The sequence below is a fragment of the Salmo salar genome, chromosome 02 (genome assembly GCF_965601325.2).
Source record: "Salmo salar chromosome 02, fSalSal1, whole genome shotgun sequence".
Taxonomy (NCBI): Eukaryota; Metazoa; Chordata; class Actinopteri; order Salmoniformes; family Salmonidae; genus Salmo; species Salmo salar.
The window spans coordinates 59,392,942-59,416,773 of record NC_138292.1 but is presented as its reverse complement, the minus strand read 5'-3'; the positions used below and the strand labels follow the sequence as shown (position 1 = coordinate 59,416,773).

General features: G+C 43.0%; 1 protein-coding gene across 2 annotated transcripts in view; it reads left to right on the top strand.

Moving 5' to 3' along the window:
• Positions 1-23,832, top strand: part of LOC106587099 (ubiquitin carboxyl-terminal hydrolase 43) — a 131,559-nt gene that overhangs the window by 15,887 nt on the left and 91,840 nt on the right. For both annotated transcript variants that reach the window (XM_014175103.3, XM_014175093.3), the window contains exon 2: positions 1,221-1,373. In XM_014175103.3, coding sequence (XP_014030578.3) covers positions 1,221-1,373 — 153 coding nt within the window. The remainder of the gene's footprint in view (positions 1-1,220; positions 1,374-23,832) is intronic.

Below are 23,832 nucleotides of genomic sequence, written 5' to 3'. Positions count from 1 at the left end.
ATTGTTATGAAACCTTGAAATCGGCCCTAATTAATCAGCCATTCCGATTAATCGGTCGACCTCTAATTAATATGGAGTCGCCCCCCCCTTTCTGCTTTAACGGCCTCCATTCTTCTGGGTAGGCTTTCCACTAGATGTTGGAACACTGCTGCAGGGACTTGCTTCCATTCAGTCACAAGAGCATTAGTGAGGTCGGGCACTGATGTTGGGCGATTAGGCCTGGCTCGCAGTCAGCATTTCAATTCATCCCATAGGTGTTCGATGGGGTTTAGGTCAGGGCTCTGTGCAGGCCAGTCAAGTTCTTCCACACCGATCTCGACAAACCATTTCTGTATGGACCTCGCTTTGAAACAGGAAAGGGCCTTCCCCAAACTGTTGCCACAAAGTTGGAAGCACATAATTGTTTAGAATGTCATTGTATGCTGAAGCGTTAAGATTTCCCTTCACTGGACTTAAGGGGCCAAGAAAAACCTGAAAAAAAATCCCCAGACCCCTGTTTAGAAATATATATTTTTAAGGAACTCAGTCTGGCTTTCAACTTACTCTTGAAAGTTGTAATAGGTGCAATTTCGAAATTGGGTAGTGCATCATCAGTTTTCTTCTGTTCATGTTAGTCTTTGCATACCTTTGAGAGCTATTTATAACATGTCAGAAATGTCCAGATCAACTAGCCCATGTCAGCTAATGTTTTTTAGCTAGGTTTTTTAGCCCATAGATTTTGTAGTAATGGGGGGCCTGTGTGAAAAAGTTTAAGAACCCCTGACATTTTTCTGTTATCAAATAACATGTAACTGTTTACATGTCATCAGTTACTCCCCGAGCCTAAGGGGAGCTGATTGAATACACTGTCGAAAGACGCTGTTTACTTACCACCAGACAACGTTTCCTAAAAATAAATACTCTGAACAGTAGTTTCTTTGAAACTCTCAGCTCATGTATTTTGTTGGAAGATTTAAAGGACTTTGCTGGAAACCTAACTGATATTTATATTCTTGTCCATATCTAATCTCTTCCTCCCTGTCTTTCCTCAGAGTATTTAGCCAACAGACTACATAGCCTACATAATTTTTTGACTGTGTTCGATATTCCCTGTTTGGTTGACCGGTCAGCCTGTAACTCTAAGGTTAATATCTTTGAGCTTCTACTGTAGTTTGTTGGAAAGTCGTTTTATGTCTTTTGTAATGTCCTCATCTGATTTCCTCCTCCCTGTCTGTCCCCAGAGTATTGTGTCCAAATACGGCTCGCAGTTCAGGGGGAACTCTCAGCACGATGCCCTGGAGTTCCTGCTCTGGCTCCTGGACCGGGTCCATGAGGATGCCAACCCCACCACCAACAACAACCACAGCAGCAGCAAGACCAAAGCCAACGGAAAGGTAGGAGCAGACCAAACACTGTCACAAAGGTTAGATGTGTTTATCTGTCATGAAACCCAAAGACATTCAGGTATCATAGACATTGTCTTGTGTTGACATCTCAACATAAGAACACCTGTCACCAAACTGAAACATCTTGAAAAATATTGATCACTATAGTGATTGCTCGGTCCTGACTCATGACACATTATAGATATACTGTAGCCAACAACATAGCTGAGGTAAGGTTTTTGACAGATGGTAGTACTATGTTATCCAACTGGGGCTGCAATCCAAAATGCAAACGGCTCTCTGCATTCTACAGTAGCAGCTTCGGCAGTCTCAGCTGTGTGAGAGCAGAGGTACAGTTGCAGAGGCCGATAATAGCTCCTTATTCAGGTGGAAGAGTTGCAGAGGCTTGAGTCATCATATCACCTGGGTCCCACTCATGAGCACACACGTCTTGCCTTGCTCATCGACTAACTCACTTTACAGCGGTACACGTACACACACACGTGCATAGTGTAGGGTGGGGCCGTTGGGACGAGAGATTGCTACCGCTAGGGCCACCGCTGGGCCACCTTTGCGAAATGAATATAGGAGAAACACTGGACTACTAAACAAACTTGAGATTGAACTTGGTTAGCATGTATCAACATGTATTTTTTGCATTCAGTTGAGTCATATTATAAGCCTTGGATTTGCTCATGACCTAACCAGGTTACTCTTAGTGCAGTAGAGCAAAACAGCTCTGAGGTTCCCGTGAGTGCATATTTCTCTTCTCAAGAGGTACAATAGACTCAATATGAAGAGCTTGTCTCAATGACAACAAAGCGAATTCCTGGTCCTTTCATGTGTCCGACACCGACCATGATGACTATTAACTATATATATATATATATACACACTGCTCAAAAAAATAAAGGGAACACTTAAACAACACAATGTAACTCCAAGTCAATCACACTTCTGTGAAATCAAACTGTCCACTTAGGAAGCAACACTGATTGACAATACATTTCACATGCTGTTGTGCAAATGGAATAGACAACAGGTAGAAATTATAGGCAATTATCAAGACACCCCCAATAAAGGAGTGGTTCTGCAGGTGGGGACCACAGACCACTTCTCAGTTCCTATGCTTCCTGGCTGATGTTTTGGTCACTTTTGAATGCTGGTGGTGCTTTCACTCTAGTGGTAGCATGAGACGGAGTCTACAACCCACACAAGTGGCTCAGGTAGTGCAGCTCATCCAGGATGGCACATCAATGCGAGTTGTGGCAAGAAGGTTTGCTGTGTCTGTCAGCGTAGTGTCCAGAGCATGGAGGCGCTACCAGGAGACAGGCCAGTACATCAGGAGACGTGGAGGAGTCCGTAGGAGGGCAACAACCCAGCAGCAGGACCGCTACCTCCGCCTTTGTGCAAGGAGGAGCAGGAGAAGCACTGCCAGAGCCCTGCAAAATGACCTCCAGCAGGCCACAAATGTGCATGTGTCTGCTCAAACGGTCAGAAACAGACTCCATGAGGGTGGTATGAGGGCCCGACGTCCACAGGTGGGGGTTGTGCTTACAGCCCAACACCGTGCAGGACGTTTGGCATTTGCCAGAGAACACCAAGATTGGCAAATTCGCCACTGGCACCCTGTGCTCTTCACAGATGAAAGCAGGTTCACACTGAGCACGTGACAGACGTGACAGAGTCTGGAGATGCCATGGAGAACGTTCTACTGCCTGCAACATCCTCCAGCATGACCGGTTTGGCGGTGGGTCAGTCATGGTGTGGGGTGGCATTTCTTTGGGGGGCCGCACAGCCCTCCATGTGCTCGCCAGAGGTAGCCTGACTGCCATTGGGTACCGAGATGAGATCCTCAGACCCCTTGTGAGACCATATGCTGGTGCGGTTGGCCCTGGGTTCCTCCTAATGCAAGACAATGCTAGACCTCATGTGGCTGGAGTGTGTCAGCAGTTCCTGCAAAAGGAAGGCATTAATGCTATGGACTGGCCCACCGTTCCCCAGACCTGAATCCAATTGAGCACATCTGGGACATCATGTCTCGCTCCATCCACCAACGTCACGTTGCACCACAGACTGTCCAGGAGTTGGCGGATGCTTTAGTCCAGGTCTGGGAGGAGATCCCTCAGGAGACCATCCGCCACCTCATCAGGAGCATGCCCAGGCGTTGTAGGGAGGTCATACAGGCACGTGGAGGCCACACACACTACTGAGCCTCATTTTGACTTGTTTTAAGGACATTACATCAAAGTTGGATCAGCCTGTAGTGTGGTTTTCTACTTTAATTTTGAGTGTGACTCCAAATCCAGACCTCCATGGGTTGATAAATTGGATTTCCATTGATTATTTTTTGTTGTCAGCACATTCAACTATGTAACGAAAAAAGTATTTAATAAGATTATTTCTTTCATTCAGATCTAGGATGTGTTGCTTAAGTGTTCCCTTTATTTTTTTGAGCAGTATATATATATATATATATATATATATATATATATATATATATATATATATATATATATATATATATATATATATATATATATATATATATATATATATATATATATATATATATATATATATATTACAGTGCATTCGGAAAGTATTCAGACCCCTTGACTTTTTCCACATTTAAAAACAAATTGTCTCATCAATCTACACAAAATACCCCATAATGACAAAGCGAAAACAGGTTTTTAGACATTTTTGCATATTTATTAAAAATAGAAAACTGAAATACCTGTTTTACACAAGTATTTAGACCCTTTGCTATGAGACTCAAAATTGAGCTCAGGTGCATCCTGTTTTCATTGATCATCCTTGAGACGTATGTACAACTTGATTGGAGTCCACCTGGGTAAATTCAATTGATTGGACATGATTTGGAAAGGCACACACGTGTCTATATAAGGTCCTACATTTGACAGTGCATGTCAGAGCAAGAACCAAGCCATGAGGTCGAAGGAATTGTCCGTAGACCTCTGAGACAGGATTGTGTTGAGGCACAGATCTGGGGAAGGGTACCAAAAAATGTCTGCAGCATTGATGGTCCCCAAGAACACAGTGGCCTCCATTATTCTTAAATGGAAGAAGAAGAACCCAATGGTCACTCTGCCAGAGCTCCAGAGTGCCTCTGTGGAGATGGGATAAACATCCAGAAGGACAACCATCTCTGCAGAACTCCACCAATCAGGCCTTTATGGTAGAGTGGCCAGACGGAAGCCACTCTTCAGTAAAAGGCACATGACAACCCGCTTGGAGTTTGCCAAAAGGCACCTAAAGGACTCTCAGACCATGAGAAACAAGATTCTTTGGTCTGATGAAACCAAGATTGAACTCTTTGGCTTGAATGCCAAGCATCACGTCAGGAGGAAACCTGGCACCATCCCTACGGTGAAACATGGTGGTGGCAGCATCATGCCGTGGAGATTGTTTTTCAGCGGCAGGGACTGAGAGATTAGTCAGGATCGAGGGAAACATGAACGGAGCAAAGTACAGAGAGATCCTTGATGAAAACTTGCTCCAGAGCGCTCAGACTGGGGCAAAGATTCACCTTCCAACAGTAAAACAAACCTAAGCACAAAGCCAAGACAAGGCAGGAGTGGCTTCGGGACAAGTCTCTAAATGTCCTTGAGTGGTCCAGCCAGAGCCCGGACTTAAACCCGATCGAACATCTCTGGAGAGACCTGAAAATAGTTGTGCAGTGACGCTCCCCATCCAACCTGACAGAGCTTGAGAGGATCTGCAGAGAAGAATGGGAGACACTCCCCAAGTACAGGTGTGCCAAGCTTGTAAAGTCATACCCAAAATGACTCGAAGCTGTAATTGCTGCCAAAGGTGCTTCAACAAGGTACTGAGTAAAAGGTCTGAATTCTTATGTAAATGTCTTATTTCAATTTTTATTTTTAATACATTTGTAAAAATGTCTAAAAAACAGTTTTTGCTTTGTCATTATGGGCTATTGTGTGTAGATTGAAGAGGAAACATTTTTTTAAATCAATTTTAGAATAAAGCTGTAACGTAACAACATTTTGAAAAGGTCAAGGGGTCTAAATACTTTCCGAAGGCACTGTATATGTGTGTGTGTATATATATATATATATATATATATATATATATATATTTCTAGTGTTAAACAAATCAAAATATATTGGATATTCTTCAAAGTAGCCACCTTTGCCTTGACAGTTTTGTATACTCTTGACATTCTCACAACCAGCTTCATGAGGTAGTCACCTGGAAAATACATTTCAATTAACTGGTGTGCCTTGTTTAAAGTTAATTAGTGGAAATTATTTCCTTCTTATTAATGTGTTTGAGCCAATCAGTTGTGTTGTGACAAGGTAGTTAGGGTGGTATACAGAAGATAGCCCTATTTGGCAAGAACAGCTCAAATAAGCAACAAAAAACGACAGTCCATCATTACTTTAAGACATGAAGGTCAGTCAATCCGGAAATTTTCAAGAACTTTGAACGTTTCTTCAAGTGCAGTCGCAAAAAGAATCAAGCACTATGATGAAACTTGCTCTACTAGACCGCCACAGAAAATGAAGACCCAGAGTTACCTCTGCTGCAGAGGATAAGTTCATTAAAGTTAACTGCACCTCAGATTGTAGCCCAAATATTGCTTCATAGAGTTTAAGTAACAGACACATCTCAACATGAGCTGTTCAGAGGAGACTGTGTGAATCAGGCCTTCGTGGTCTAATTGCTCCAAAGAAACCACTACTAAAGGACACCAATAAGAAGATGAGACTTGCTTGGGCCAAGAAACACGAGCAATGGACATTAGACCAGTGGAAATCTGTCCTTTGGTCTGATGAGTCCAAATTTGAGATTTTTGGTTCCAACCACCGTTTCTTTGTGAGACACAGAGTAGGTGAACGGATGATCTCTGCATGTGTGATTCCCACCGTGAAGCATGGAGGAGGAGGTGTGATGGTGTGGGGGTGCTTTGCTGGTGACACTGTCGGTGATTTATTTAGAATTCAAGGCACACTTAACCAGCATGGCTACACAGCATTCTGCAGAGATATACGCCATCCTATCCGGTTTGCACTTAGTGGGACATGTATTTTTCCTCCAGGTTGTGTAAGGGCTATTTGACCATGAAGGAGAGTGGTGGAGTGCTGCATCAGATGACCTGGCCTCCACAATCACCCGACCTCAACCTAATTGAGATGATTTGGGATGAGTTGGACCGCAAAGTGAAGGAAAAGCAGCCAACAAGTGCTCAGCATATGCGGGAACTCCTTCAAGGTGAAGCTGGTTGAGGGAATGCCAGGAGTGTGCAAAGCTGTTATCAAGGCAAAGGGTGGCTATTTTGAAGAATCTAAAATCTAAAATATGAATTTTTTTGTTTAACACTTTTTTTTGTAACTACATGATTCCATATGTGTTATTTCATAGTTTTAATGTCTTCACTATTATTCTACAATGTAGAAAATAGTAAATATAAAGATTAATCCTTAAAGAAGTAGGTGTGTCCAACCGTTTGACTGGTACTGTGTATATATATATGTATTACAATAAACAAACATAGTCAAAAACAATAGACAACAAAGCTGACTATTAACTGTCTTGATGAGAGGTGGGTCATCAGCTTAATGAGCAGGCCTCCTCGTTAGAAGAGTCGACCAATAGCACAGGCCGCAGCAGGCTAAGGAATGAAGGCCCCACCGTGGGCTCTCTCCTCCGCTCCTCTTGCATTGCCTGAAGAGAATAGTACAAAAGTACTTGTTATATTCACCCAGCCAGGTCACAGAAATCAATTAATGCATTGAGGAAAAAGAGACACAGAATGTGTGGGATGAGGCCTCTTCAGAATCCCATTCCCTTGACGACCCTGGTGCCTTTCTCAATGGGAATGATGAGTCTAGCCACTGCGGCGTCTGACTGTTGTGTCACTCATGTCTGTATTACTATTTACCCACTGAGGCCTCTGAAACGGGCCATTGTGTGTGTGTGTGTGTGTGTGTGTAGCAGGAGATGTTGTTTAAGTGGCAGCCTGCTGTGTGATGCCCCCTCTCATTCTCTCTCTTTCCATCCCTCTCCGCTCTCCTCTGGCTGCTGATGCAGAGGGGAAGGGATCAGAGGAGTGTGTATCGCATTGGCATAGAAAGCACGGCATACTATGACTTATAATGTGGATGTGATCTCTAATAAATGTAATGTAAATACACATTGCCCCTTTAGGGTGTGCGATGGTTACAATGATGCTTCGTTGCTCTTCATCCTTATCCCCTTTGGCTTTTGCTATTATTAGCCAATGAAGTCTTTATTCTCATTGACTGCCATTGTGACGCCTCCTTATAGCTAATGCCTTTCTCTGCGGCTACGCTATAGAGGAGGCCCTTTATGCCACGTCAACAGCTCAGGGCTCTGGTTGTCATTAGCCGCCGCTGAATCATGGCTCCATAAAGCCGCTTTGCCGACGACGCCTCGGCCCGAGAAAGAAGAAGCTATTTCAGAGAACGCTGTGTGTATGTGTGTGATCCATTTCCATTCTTTTCTGTAATTGAATTAATTCTCTGTTTGTTTATAGCTCCATCTTTCTCACCTCCCTCGTCTCCTCTACTCTCTTCTCCTCCTCCGTCCCACTCTCTCTCTTTCCATTGACTGGTGTTAGAGCACTGATTGTGTGCATCGCGGCGTAGAGCGTACACACAGGTAGCAAATGGACAGAACAGATTGATAGATGGATGGGTGTATGGATTGATGGGCTGATGACACCTCCATCGTCAGAGCCTGTGAAACGGGCGTTTCAAGTGAGAGCAAAGAAGACCCAGATCAATCTGCTGACCTGACAGAAACCTGAGGACACACATTCTGACCCTGCCTGCCTCTTTCACTGAGTGAATGGTACCTTTCTTATACAGTGAACTCCAAAAGTATTGGGACAGTGACACATCTTTTGTTTTGGCTCTGTACTCCAGCACTTTGGATTTGAAATGATACAATGGCTATGAGGTTAAAGTGGAGACTATCAGCTTTCATTTGAGGGGTATTTTCATTCATATCGGGTGAACTGTTTAGAAATTACAGCACTTTTTGTACGTAGTCCCCCCATTTTAGGGGACCAAAAGTATTGGGACAAATTCACCTATGTGAATCCATCTTACTCTCTCTCTCTTTCTATCCGTCTCACCCCTACGGAGACGGATAGAGAGAGAGAGACCGCTGCTAACTCACAGAGGCATGATCTATGTATTATTCCATTTTAAATGTCGATAATAGCTGGCTTCTCGCTCTGCGCCCGGAGAGAGTTGACAGGGTGAGTGAATGGAGGGGAAAAAAGAAAGAAAATAAAAAACAGCCCTGGATGGATGGAAGTAAACTGCTTAGACTTGGAAATTTGGTCTCTGGACGTTGTGGCAGCCGGCGAGGCGGCGATAGAACATATTATTGACAGACGCAGAAATTGTGAGTTTGACATTTACGGATGTGAGGGTTAAGAGGCCTTGTTCTCCAGAGAAATGTGTTTGTTTGTGATACAGATCAGACGTGGATGACAGGTAGACAGGTAGGGGTTGATGGATGCTGTATCTGATGTCTCCTGTCAGTGTTGCCCATTGGGATGTTAAAGCTCTGATACTCCTCATTCAGTTGTGCCATCAGACTTGACACTGGCAGTCCGTCATATAGAGAGAATGGATCTACCATTGGACATCTCTGCGTTCCATCTACTACTCTGGAGGTAAATGAAGTCAGCTTTACTCTCTTGTCTGTTTGCGCATTAGTATTATATATAGATTAGACATTGGGGCTCACAGGTCGCTTATCTTTCCTTTGCTTCCTCTCTCACTCTTTCCCTTTTTCTCCCATGCTCACAGTCTCAACTCTGCTTCTCCCTCTCTCTCTTTCTCTCTGTTTCTCTCTCTCTCTCCTCTGACTCATCTCTCCACATGTCTGTCTGGTCTACTTGTCAGTGATGAGCTGTCTAAGCCGTTGCCAGACGTCAGCTACAGCTGCCCTGCCCAGCGCAGCCAGAGTGTTAAGATCAGGGCGGAGGGGTTGACGGGGCAGACGGCCACAGACGCTCTCTCCTTCTGCTCCGGCGATCCCGCTCAACCTCTCACAGGTTACTTCAAACGACACTTCTCCCGCCAGCACCGCCGAACCCCAGCCACAATCCGATTAGAACACCAGTGACATTTCTCAGATGCTTCAAATTCCACACGGCATAGATAGAGAGAGGGAGGGAGAAAAGGAGATGGGGTGAGACATTTGTAGGTGGATTTCCCCCTGTCTGTTTGACTGCATGATGGGCTTCGAGCTCCTTTTCCCTTTACAGATGTCTATTTTGTGTGAAATTGAGCAGCTGGAGAGGAAGGAAATTAAAGCAAAACTCCTTATTTGCTGCTTCCTGTCATGCAACAGATACAGTAACATCAATATCACCACTAATACCCCTTTTTTTGCTACACTACTGTATAAAGAAGAACACAGTGGAGAGGGGCATTGTAGTAGCGTTGCAGTAGTGGCAGTGTGGTGTATATTTTTATCACTGAAAACATGTGGCCCCGAATGAAGGAAATCTGGGATCGAGGGGGAACTAATCCCACCACTACACTACACTACACACACACACACACACACACACACACACACACACACACATACACACACACACACACACACACACACGCACACACACACACACACACACACACACACACTACCTCACCTCCTAATAGGATTTACAACACTAACAAAAAAAAAAACGTTAAAAAAATCTCAGCTTTATAAAATATTTCTCGACATGCCTCCTTTTTCCTTTTCTCAACGTTGGATTCTTCATCCATTATTCACCCTGAGCCGTTTCCGTGTCTTTTTAAAGCCTCCTTCCTCCTAACGTGGCTCCATCTACTCTTCACCTATTGAAAGATAAATGATTGAGCAGGGCCAATTTGCGTCCCCTCTCCCTGTCCCTCCCTCCTTCCCTGACTCATTTCAAAATGCTTCTGAGGGATAAAAGAAAGAAACAATTTCAGGTGGGCTTTTGGAGTGGCATGGTTATTCGAGAGAGAAAAATAGAAAGTTGTTGACACCAGCAGCTCTCAGCTTCAGGGATTCACCTAACTAAGATAGCTGCTTTGTGTTCTTTTGTCAAACCTGCTGAATTGGGCCGTCTAGGTATCAACGCTCCTCTGTCTAAGTTTGTCTGATCAGTTAGCGCTTATGAAAGAGCTTGAACCTTTTTGGAGACTGAGGTGTTATTTTTCTTCCACTTGGCCTTACTTTGCAAAAGATGATGCCCTGTAAACCTCTCCTCCGGTTTGCCTGATTTTTTCCCGTCAGTAATTAATTGATGGTCAAAGATGGAGATAGATACTAAGAGAGTGGTACTGAGTGGTTTGGCTAGAACCATCACTGTGGATCAGGAGCCATAATCAGTCACTAGCAGCCCGTTATCCTGCTTGCCTGGTTCGCTAAGATGAAAGCTTGTCCAGCGGCCAGTCCAGACCTGGACAAACAACTCTCTCGCACCACACTGAAACTTTCCAGGGATTTGAGCTGATCCCTGATCCCTGCTGGCCCTCCTTCCCTCCAGACAGGAAGTGTGGTAGTAGACTAACAGGTATGGTTACAGCACAGTGCACACCAGAGGGACAGAGTCACATGGGGAGACAGAGGAAAGAGAGAAAAGTTGAAGCTGTGTTGGACATCATCTGTGAGGTCATAATGGGGTCAGAGAAGGAGTCTATGGTAGTGCTCGTGCCACAGAGTGATGAAGATAAAGGAGGAGGAAGAGTGTGTGTGTGTGCATGCGTCTGCTTGCTGCCCAAGCCAATTACGGCTCCCACAGGGGCATCAGTGAGCCACAGTCACAACATGGTGCAGAGTCAGGACCCAGCCTCCCCTCCAGAAGTCAACCCAGAGTCTATTATCATCCCAATGTGCCTGGGTCTTCCACAGAGCCTCCAGAGAGAGCACTCTATCTCAGGGACCCTACCCAGGGACCCTACCCAGGGACCCCCTATCTAACTGTGGACATCCAGGCCGCTGTGGGGTAGCTAGGCCTCTCAGAGTATTGCCCGTGACTGAAGCACCACAGGGGGCTAATGAAATGGAATCTCCCTGGGGGTCAGGAGAGAAGCTCAAAGTCGGAGGAGGAGCGCCGGGCAGGAACATTAGCCCTGGGATCGATCTGCTGAGAGGGCAGAAGGCAACATCCGGACAGGCTGGTCTTCTCTAGCGCCTCTACTACCTCCTGTGGGGGGGCAGGATGTGTGTGTGTGTGTGCGTGCATGCATGTAGGTGAGACTGAGTGCTGTGTGTGGTGGAGCGCTAACAGTGCGGGCTGAAGGGGTCTAGGACACACACAGTGGGCTTTCTAAGGGCACTCAGCCTCAGTTCCTCACACACATAACACACAAACACAGACAGAGTACATATGGCTTCCAAACACACTCATATTTATACATGCTACTTCTCTCTCTCTCTCTTTGTCTTTTTTCCATTTCCTTTTTACTATGTCTCTATCCTTTACTATGTCTCTACACACACACACACACACACACACACACACACACACACACACACACACACACACACACACACACACACACACACACACAGAGGCAGGGTACCTCAGAGGTGCCACACAGAGACGGCTGACTGCCATGGGTTGCCATTTTAAAAGGCCTTTAATGGATCACACACACCTGCCTGAAATATTTAATACTTTTCTTAGCTAACATTTGATTAAACCCATGAATATTTCAAAAGACGCCCAGACCCCCTAAATAGTTGAGGAATAGTTCAAATATTCAGCGGCATCAACACATTTGTCTCCTTTGAGAGAGAAAAAGGACGCTCATTAGTAAGTTGAGGGTGAGCCTGGTGTTTATTGAATTTTTGTTGGTGGAAGGTTGAGTTGTGTTAGTGCTGAGGAATTGAGATATCGTTCTCTCTGGGTGTAAAATCAGAGCTGGGCTCAGCCAGGGAAAGAAGCACCACTCAAGCCTTTGATGAACACCAACACATGGTTTGAATGTTAAAGTGCTATACACTATCATTTCATTCTCCTCCTAATTTATCATATTCAAAAAGAAATCTCCTTATGTGGCTGGCGGATTTCTCCTTGACTGTTTTATTAGAGTTAAAATGCAAATACACACGCACGCACGCACACACACACACACACACACACGAGAGTAATATGAGCAAAACACCTGTGTAAATGCATACTGATTATTTTGATTTGAAGCATAATTTGAGTAAAACTGGAGGGATTTGTAAGCAGTGAGCCTCCCTTGGCTGAAGGTAATAATGGTCCCCATGGATGAGGTTGACCTGTTAGTCTCTGAGGCTCCTGCTGCTGGGACTGTTCTCTACCATGCTGTTGTGTTCCTCATTTAGGCTAGCTTACTACTCCAGTGGCAGATACAGACCAAGGGAAGAGAGAGGTGGAGCAACAAGGTGCATTTGCCGCAAGGACATTGTCCCGATTAATGTTCACTCTCGCTAATGTGCTGGTACTACTTCGTCAAAAGTAGTGCACTACATAGGAGGAAAGTCTTCAATGGAGAAGTGCACTGTCTGTGACTTTATTGTGTGAGACTTGTCCACAGAAACCCACCTCTTCAACTGTACTCTACAGGACTTGAGGACTTGTCATTCTCCTTACCTCACTATTTCACGCTCATATTGTCTCTCTTTGTCGCTGTAATCTCTGTGTGTAATGCCAACCTGTTCTGCTAGAGTGGAAAATGCCGTGAAAGAATACAACTGAATATAGTGGTGCCTTTTGTTTGACAATAATACAAGTTAACAATTTCTGGCCATGATGCCCATTGTCTTGTGTCATCATATCCCACACCCATCTTTATTGTCATCGCTCCCATATAAGGTAGTACCTTCCTGGCACTCTGAAGCTGTATAACTGGAGTGGTGGCTATAATGTAGTTTTACCTGTTCCAAGGAACACAGACGTTCTCTTCCACACCCTTTGGCTTGTGGCCTGACAAGAATATTTGCATTCTGTTCTCCCCTCCTCTGACCGAACACGTGACCGGACTAGCGTCCCTTTTGTTTACCTACCTTCAGCAAATGTTCTTTTTGAACCCTGAGGGGCAGAAAGGTCACGGTCCTGAGTTTGTTTTTGGCTGTGTTCCACTTCACAGAGGAACAGGAGCCTGTTTTGTAACACCGCAACAGGTGTGTTTTGGTTTACCGTCTGTCTGTTTATTCTGTTTCTCTGTCTTATAAGTGGATTTAGTCCGGTAGACACTCAATTTGGCGACAAAGACACTCAAGGTTTCATTCTACAACGCGGCCCATGTTGAAATCCAACCATAAAACCAACCTAGACCAGATTTTATAACCCAATTTGATGTGAAGTGATATGAGGATTTTTTAATGGATGTTGTCCTTTGTAACTTTTCACAGAGAGAGAAAGAGAGATAACGAGAGAGTGAGAAAACAAATCCTCTGCTTTTTCCACATTTCATGTTAAAAAGGAATTTGCACTGAAGGGGGCTTTGTAGGAGATCTCTTACACATGGGCACTCTTGTGGAATGTGGTTTTATCTTAGAGCATCACTTTTTACCAAAATGAAAAACCGCTGACCTCTGCGACCCGTTCCTCTTCACAAAATAATAGATTTTCTCTCCTTCCTCTTTCCTCTCTTAGCTGAGGTCGGATAATTTATTTCTGAAATTAATATTTGCCTGTGAACATAGCCAGTGTGCAAATGAGAGACTGCTCTCCTCTCACCCCTGTTTGGTCTTTGCCAAGTCAGATTTGGCTCTGAAGGAGCTGCCAAGAGCTCTTGTCTGTGGCCACTTATTTTCTGTTTTCGTCTTTGTCTTTGTCTTTGTGTGTGTGTGTGTGTGTGTGTGTGTGTGTGTGTGTGTGTGTGTGTGTGTGTGTGTGTGTGTGTGTGTGTGTGTGTGTGTGTGTGTGGTGTGTGTGTGTGTGCGCGCGTGTGCGTGCGTCTGTGCATGTTGGTTCAGCGAGCTTCTCCATAGAAACTGCTAGAGGGCAGAGAGTTTGGCTGTGCCCCATGCATTCGGAGAGTATACACCCAGTTCCAGCACTCTTTGGACAAATTATTAAAGGACCTAGGATCAGTGTTAGAAGGCTTGGTTGGCAAGTTTCACTGGGTTTTTAGTAGGGCCGGGGCGCAATATCTTTTCATGGAAAAAATTATAACACGAAGCAGTCCAAACTCCTTGGTCCTTTAAAAACCAGCTGTATGTAAAATATTGTGTACTAGCTTGGAAAAGAAATGCATGTGACTCTGGATGACAACATAATGTTTGTTTTCCAACATTAGAACTCTTTTCTTAAATAAGTGAAATACACTTTGTGTTTTGTTTCCTTGCCACGATAGTAGCGACTATACTGGTATCGTCCCCGCCCTAGTTTTTAGGCACACGTTTGCCTATATGTGCTCAGTGGGCCTGTTATGGCCAAATTGGATAGAGAGAGGTGGCATACAGTGGGCAATGCTATCATAACTGATAGAGAGAGGTGGCATACAGTGGGCAATGCTATCATAACTGATAGAGAGAGGTGGCATACAGTGGGCAATGCTGTCATAACTGATAGAGAGGGGTGACATACAGTGGGCAATGCTATCATAACTGATAGAGAGAGGTGACATACAGTGGGCAATGCTGTCATAACTGATAGATAGAGGTGACATACAGTGGGCAATGCTGTCATAACTGATAGAGAGAGGTGGCATACAGTGGGCAATGCTGTCATAACTGATAGAGAGAGGTGGCATACAGTGGGCAATGCTGTCATAACTGATAGAGAGAGGTGACATACAGTGGGCAATGCTGTCATAACTGATAGAGAGAGGTGGCATACAGTGGGCAATGCTGTCATAACTGATAGAGAGGGGTGACATACAGTGGGCAATGCTATCATAACTGATAGAGAGAGGTGACATACAGTGGGCAATGCTGTCATAACTGATAGATAGAGGTGACATACAGTGGGCAATGCTGTCATAACTGATAGAGAGAGGTGGCATACAGTGGGCAATGCTGTCATAACTGATAGAGAGAGGTGGCATACAGTGGGCAATGCTGTCATAACTGATAGAGAGAGGTGACATACAGTGGGCAATGCTGTCATAACTGATAGAGAGAGGTGGCATACAGTGGGCAATGCTGTCATAACTGATAGAGAGAGGTGACATACAGTGGGCAATGCTGTCATAACTGATAGAGAGAGGTGGCATACAGTGGGCAATGCTGTCATAACTGATAGACGGGACAGAAGCAGAGAGACAGGGATGGATGGTCTACATGTGTAAGGAGGGAGGGAGGGAGGGAGGGAAGGAAGGGGGGAGGGAGGGAGGGAGGGAGGGAGGGAGGGAGGAGGGAGGAGGGAGGGAGGGAGGGAGGGAGGGAGGGGAGGGAGGGGGAAGGGAGGGAGGGAAGGAAGGGAGGGGAGTTATAGAAGGCCTGTGGTTTCCCCTCTTATCATCCAGACGGCCACATTACCGTAAGCCTGCACTGAATAGACCCGAATTAGCAGCAGCTCTCCGCAGCTAAAAGAATAGGAGTGAGTCAGCACCTTTACTGCTGGGCAAGCATTTCAGACACCCCTCTCTCTCTCTCTCTCTCTCTCTCTCTCTCTCTCTGTTCCTGCTGACCTCTGCCCTTTCTTTTCAACTCCTGCCATCCATGCTGCCATGTCGCCCTGTTCTCAGTGTTGAGTTTAATCCCCCTTTAACCGGAACAGAACATGAAGTTGGGACAGAAGTTGGAAACAAGGTTGGGTTGTTAGGTGAGGGAAGAACACACTAGGGACCTGGATAGAGACCAGCGTTTGGGGGTCAACTCAATTCATTCAATTCAGGAAGTAAACGGAATGCATGTCACTGAGGAAAATAATCATTCTAATTAGAATTTCAGTTTACCTCATGAATTGACTTACTTCAATTCGAATTGACCTCAACCCTGCTAGACCCGTTAGTTTCCTTCCCTGTTGTGTTCTATAAAGCTTCAGAGTGTGGTGATGACACGGTTGAGCTATACCTTCCATCTGAATCCGCTCACGCCGTCCAAACTCTGGAAAAGAACGACAGGAGGCAGTGGGGCTCTTCTATAAACGTGAAAACAGCCGGCTGTGTCAATATTGGCTTGTCTCATCCGCACGCGCAGCGGGACAGATGTCATCTCGTACAGCACAGAGAACCGCTGAGCTGCCGGCTTACAGCATGTGCTTCTGTGGGGTGTCTGTGGAACATATCCAAAGAAAGTTTTTGAACACACACACACACACACACACACACACACACACACACACACACATACACACACACACACACACACACACACACACACACACACACACACACACACACACACACACACACACACACACACACACACACACACACACACACAGGGGTCCAAATTCTGTTCTGTCAAAGCCTCTTCCCATGTCTCTCTGCTACATCCATGAATGGAGCCACTCTGGATTCTTGACCACAGAGCATGTCGCTGCCCACTGGGCACACACTGGTTGAATCAACGTTGTTTCCACATTTCAATGAAATTATGTTGAACCATCGTGGAATAGACGTTGAATTGACGTTTGTGCCCAGTGGGTATTAAGATTCAGCTCAGATCTATGGCTGACAGTTGAGCTTCTGGAGCTGCTGGGATTGACTCAGAGACACTATAGGAAGCACAGGTGACAGTATTAAGCTCAAGAGTCCAACTATTGATGAAACTTTTGTTTTGAAGTGATCACTGGCTCAGAGACCGGTTTGATTCCTGCTGAAATTAGTCAAAACCACTATAGGTGGTAGGAAGCACAGGTGATTTTTCTAACCCCTTCAGAGTGTGATTTAGAAGCAAATGAACATTGATCAAACATAGAATTACACAGAAAATACCCAAATTCAGGCACTTCGTCCCAATGTGATTAAGCTGTAGTCCTACATTTGATGAAAACATTTGTTTTGAAATGATCACTTAATCTGGGTCTCGGAAGTAATCACTGGCTCTGGGACTCTGGTTTGATGACTGTAGTTTGATGACTGTAGTTTGATGACTGTAGTTTGATGACTGGTTTGATGACTAGTTTGATGACTGTAGTTTGATGACTGGTTTGATGACTGTAGTTTGATGACTGGTTTGATGACTGTAGTTTGATGACAGTAGTTTGATGACTGTAGTTTGATGACTGTGGTTTGATGACAGTGGTTTGATGACTGTAGTTTGATGACAGTGGTTTGATGACAGTAGTTTGATGACAGTAGTTTGATGACTGTAGTTTGATGACTGTGGTTTGATGACTGTGGTTTGATGACTGTGGTTTGATGACTGTAGTTTGATGACTGTGGTTTGATGACTGTGGTTTGATGACTGTAGTTTGATGACTGCAGTTTGATGACAGTAGTTTGATGACTCTGGTTTGATGACTGTAGTTTGATGACTGGTTTGATGACTGTGGTTTGATGACAGTAGTTTGATGACTGGTTTGACTTTAGTTTGATGACTGTAGTTTGATGACTGTAGTTTGATGACTGGTTTGATGACTAGTTTGATGACTGTAGTTTGATGACTGGTTTGATGACTGGTTTGATGACTGTATTGAAATGATCACTTAATCTGGGTCTCGGAAGTAATCACTGGCTCTGGGACTCTGGTTTGATGACTGTAGTTTGATGACTGTAGTTTGATGACTGTAGTTTGATGACTGTAGTTTGATGACTTTAGTTTGATGACTGTAGTTTGATGACAGTAGTTTGATGACTTTAGTTTGATGACAGTAGTTTGATGACTGGTTTGATGACTAGTTTGATGACTGGTTTGATGACTGTAGTTTGATGACTGGTTTGATGACTGTAGTTTGATGACAGTAGTTTGATGACTGTAGTCTGACTCTGGTTTGATGACTGTAGTTTGATGACTGGTTTGATGACTAGTTTGATGACTGGTTTGATGACTGTAGTTTGATGACTGGTTTGATGACTGGTTTGATGACTGTAGTTTGATGACAGTAGTTTGATGACTGTAGTCTGACTCTGGTTTGATGACTGTAGTTTGATGACAGTAGTTTGATGACTGTAGTTTGATGACTGTGGTTTGATGACTGTGGTTTGATGACTGTGGTTTGATGACTGTAGTTTGATGACTGCAGTTTGATGACTGCAGTTTGATGACAGTAGTTTGATGACTCTGGTTTGATGACTGTAGTTTGATGACTGGTTTGATGACTGTGGTTTGATGACAGTAGTTTGATGACTGGTTTGATGACTTTAGTTTGATGACTGTAGTTTGATGACTGTAGTTTGATGACTGGTTTGATGACTAGATTGATGACTGTAGTTTGATGACTGGTTTGATGACTGTAGTTTGATGACTGGTTTGATGACTGTAGTTTGATGACAGTAGTTTGATGACTGTATTCTGATGACTCTGGTTTGATGACAGTAGTTTGATGACTGCAGTTTGATGACAGTAGTTTGATGACTCTGGTTTGATGACAGTAGTTTGATGACTGCAGTTTGATGACAGTAGTTTGATGACTCTGGTTTGATGACTGTAGTTTGATGACTGGTTTGATGACTGTGGTTTGATGACTGTGGTTTGATGACAGTAGTTTGATTACAGTGGTTTGATGACAGTAGTTTGATGACAGTAGTTTGATGACTGTAGTTTGATAACTGTAGTTTGATGACAGTAGTTTGATGACTCTGGTTTGATGACAGTAGTTTGATGACAGTAGTTTGATGACAGTAGTTTGATGACTGTAGTTTGATGACAGTAGTTTGATGACAGTAGTTTGATAACTGTAGTTTGATGGCAGTAGTTTGATGACTGTAGTTTGATGACAGTAGTTTGATGACTGTAGTTTGATGACTGTAGTTTGATAACTGTAGTTTGATGACAGTAGTTTGATGACTCTGGTTTGATGACAGTAGTTTGATGACAGTAGTTTGATGACTGTAGTTTGATGACTCTGGTTTGATGACAGTAGTTTGATGACAGTAGTTTGATGACTGTAGTTTGATGACTGTAGTTTGATGACAGTAGTTTGATGACTGTAGTTTGATGACTTTAGTTTGATGACTGTAGTTTGATGACTGTAGCTTGATGACTGTAGTTTGATAACTGTAGTTTGATGACAGTAGTTTGATGACAGTAGTTTGATGACAGTAGTTTGATGACAGTAGTTTGATGACTTTAGTTTGATGACAGTAGTTTGATGACTGTAGTTTGATGACTAGTTTGATGACAGTAGTTTGATGACTGTAGTTTGATGACTTTAGTTTGATGACAGTAGTTTGATGACTGGTTTGATGACTAGTTTGATGACTGGTTTGATGACTGTAGTTTGATGACTGGTTTGATGACTGTAGTTTGATGACAGTAGTTTGATGACTGTAGTCTGACTCTGGTTTGATGACTGTAGTTTGATGACAGTAGTTTGATGACTGTAGTTTGATGACTGTAGTTTGATGACTGTGGTTTGATGACTGTGGTTTGATGACTGTAGTTTGATGACTGTAGTTTGATGACTGTGGTTTGATGACTGTGGTTTGATGACTGTAGTTTGATGACTGCAGTTTGATGACAGTAGTTTGATGACTCTGGTTTGATGACTGTAGTTTGGTGACTGGTTTGATGACTGTGGTTTGATGACAGTAGTTTGATGACTGTAGTTTGATGACTGTAGTTTGATGACAGTAGTTTGATGACTGGTTTGATGACTAGTTTGATGACTGTAGTTTGATGACAGTAGTTTGATGACTGTAGTTTGATGACTGTGGTTTGATGACTGTGGTTTGATGACTGTGGTTTGATGACTGTAGTTTGATGACTGTAGTTTGATGACTGTGGTTTGATGACTGTAGTTTGATGACTGCAGTTTGATGACAGTAGTTTGATGACTCTGGTTTGATGACTGTAGTTTGATGACTGGTTTGATGACTGTGGTTTGATGACAGTAGTTTGATGACTGGTTTGATGACTTTAGTTTGATGACTGGTTTGATGACTGTAGTTTGATGACAGTAGTTTGATGACTGTATTCTGATGACTCTGGTTTGATGACAGTAGTTTGATGACTGCAGTTTGATGACAGTAGTTTGATTACTCTGGTTTGATGACAGTAGTTTGATGACTGCAGTTTGATGACAGTAGTTTGATGACTCTGGTTTGATGACTGTAGTTTGATGACTGGTTTGATGACTGTGGTTTGATGACTGTGGTTTGATGACAGTAGTTTGATGACAGTGGTTTGATGACAGTAGTTTGATGACAGTAATTTGATGACTGTAGTTTGATAACTGTAGTTTGATGACAGTAGTTTGATGACTCTGGTTTGATGACAGTAGTTTGATGACAGTAGTTTGATGACAGTAGTTTGATGACTGTAGTTTGATGACAGTAGTTTGATGACAGTAGTTTGATAACTGTAGTTTGATGGCAGTAGTTTGATGACTGTAGTTTGATGACAGTAGTTTGATGACTGTAGTTTGATGACTGTAGTTTGATAACTGTAGTTTGATGACAGTAGTTTGATGACTCTGGTTTGATGACAGTAGTTTGATGACAGTAGTTTGATGACTGTAGTTTGATGACTCTGGTTTGATGACAGTAGTTTGATGACAGTAGTTTGATGACTGTAGTTTGATGACTGTAGTTTGATGACAGTAGTTTGATGACTGTAGTTTGATGACTTTAGTTTGATGACTGTAGTTTGATGACTGTAGCTTGATGACTGTAGTTTGATAACTGTAGTTTGATGACAGTAGTTTGATGACAGTAGTTTGATGACAGTAGTTTGATGACAGTAGTTTGATGACTTTAGTTTGATGACAGTAGTTTGATGACTGTAGTTTGATGACTAGTTTGATGACAGTAGTTTGATGACTGTAGTTTGATGACTTTAGTTTGATGACAGTAGTTTGATGACTGGTTTGATGACTAGTTTGATGACTGGTTTGATGACTGTAGTTTGATGACTGGTTTGATGACTGTAGTTTGATGACAGTAGTTTGATGACTGTAGTCTGACTCTGGTTTGATGACTGTAGTTTGATGACAGTAGTTTGATGACTGTAGTTTGATGACTGTAGTTTGATGACTGTGGTTTGATGACTGTGGTTTGATGACTGTAGTTTGATGACTGTAGTTTGATGACTGTGGTTTGATGACTGTGGTTTGATGACTGTAGTTTGATGACTGCAGTTTGATGACAGTAGTTTGATGACTCTGGTTTGATGACTGTAGTTTGGTGACTGGTTTGATGACTGTGGTTTGATGACAGTAGTTTGATGACTGTAGTTTGATGACTGTAGTTTGATGACAGTAGTTTGATGACTGGTTTGATGACTAGTTTGATGACTGTAGTTTGATGACAGTAGTTTGATGACTGTAGTTTGATGACTGTGGTTTGATGACTGTGGTTTGATGACTGTGGTTTGATGACTGTAGTTTGATGACTGTAGTTTGATGACTGTGGTTTGATGACTGTAGTTTGATGACTGCAGTTTGATGACAGTAGTTTGATGACTCTGGTTTGATGACTGTAGTTTGATGACTGGTTTGATGACTGTGGTTTGATGACAGTAGTTTGATGACTGGTTTGATGACTTTAGTTTGATGACTGGTTTGATGACTGTAGTTTGATGACAGTAGTTTGATGACTGTATTCTGATGACTCTGGTTTGATGACAGTAGTTTGATGACTGCAGTTTGATGACAGTAGTTTGATTACTCTGGTTTGATGACAGTAGTTTGATGACTGCAGTTTGATGACAGTAGTTTGATGACTCTGGTTTGATGACTGTAGTTTGATGACTGGTTTGATGACTGTGGTTTGATGACTGTGGTTTGATGACAGTAGTTTGATGACAGTGGTTTGATGACAGTAGTTTGATGACAGTAATTTGATGACTGTAGTTTGATAACTGTAGTTTGATGACAGTAGTTTGATGACTCTGGTTTGATGACAGTAGTTTGATGACAGTAGTTTGATGACAGTAGTTTGATGACTGTAGTTTGATGACAGTAGTTTGATGACAGTAGTTTGATGACTCTGGTTTGATGGCAGTAGTTTGATGACTGTAGTTTGATGACAGTAGTTTGATGACTGTAGTTTGATGACTGTAGTTTGATAACTGTAGTTTGATGACAGTAGTTTGATGACTCTGGTTTGATGACAGTAGTTTGATGACAGTAGTTTGATGACAGTAGTTTGATGACTGTAGTTTGATGACTCTGGTTTGATGACAGTAGTTTGATGACAGTAGTTTGATGACTGTAGTTTGATGACTGTAGTTTGATGACAGTAGTTTGATGACTGTAGTTTGATGACTTTAGTTTGATGACTGTAGTTTGATGACTGTAGCTTGATGACTGTAGTTTGATAACTGTAGTTTGATGACAGTAGTTTGACTGTAGTTTGATGACAGTAGTTTGATGACAGTAGTTTGATGACAGTAGTTTGATGACTGTAGTTTGATGACTTTAGTTTGATGACAGTAGTTTGATGACTGTAGTTTGATAACTGTAGTTTGATGACTGTAGTTTGATGACTGTAGTTTGATGACAGTAGTTTGATGACTGTAGTTTGATGACTGTAGTTTGATGACTTTAGTTTGATGACTGTAGTTTGATGACAGTAGTTTGATGACTGTGGTTTGATGACTGTAGTTTGATGACTGTGGTTTGATGACTAGTTTGATGACTCTGGTTTGATGACAGTAGTTTGATGACAGCAGTTTGATGACAGCAGTTTGATGACTGTGGTTTGATGACTGTGGTTTGATGACTGTAGTTTGATGACTCTGGTTTGATGACTAGTTTGATGACTCTGGTTTGATGACTGTAGTTTGATGACAGTAGTTTGATGACAGCAGTTTGATGACTGTAGTTTGATGACAGTGGTTTGATGACTGTAGTTTGATGACAGTAGTTTGATGACTGTAGTTTGATGACTGTAGTTTGATGACTGTAGTTTGATGACAGTAGTTTGATGATTCTGGTTTGATGACAGTAGTTTGATGATTCTGGTTTGATGACAGTAGTTTGATGACTGTAGTTTGATGATTCTGGTTTGATGACAGTAGTTTGATGATTCTGGTTTGATGACAGTAGTTTGATGACTGTAGTTTGATGATTCTGGTTTGATGACAGTAGTTTGATGATTCTGGTTTGATGACAGTAGTTTGATGACTGTAGTTTGATGACAGTAGTTTGATGACAGTAGTTTGATGATTCTGGTTTGATGACAGTAGTTTGATGATTCTGGTTTGATGACAGTAGTTTGATGACAGTAGTTTGATGACAGTGGTTTGATGACAGTGGTTTGATGACTCTGGTTTGATGACTGTAGTTTGATGACTGTAGTTTGATGACAGTGGTTTGATGACTGTAGTTTGATGACTGTAGTTTGATGACTGTGGTTTGATTACCGTAAATTCCGGACTATAAGCCGCAATTTTTTTCCCAGGCTTTGAACCTCGCGGCTTAAACAATGAC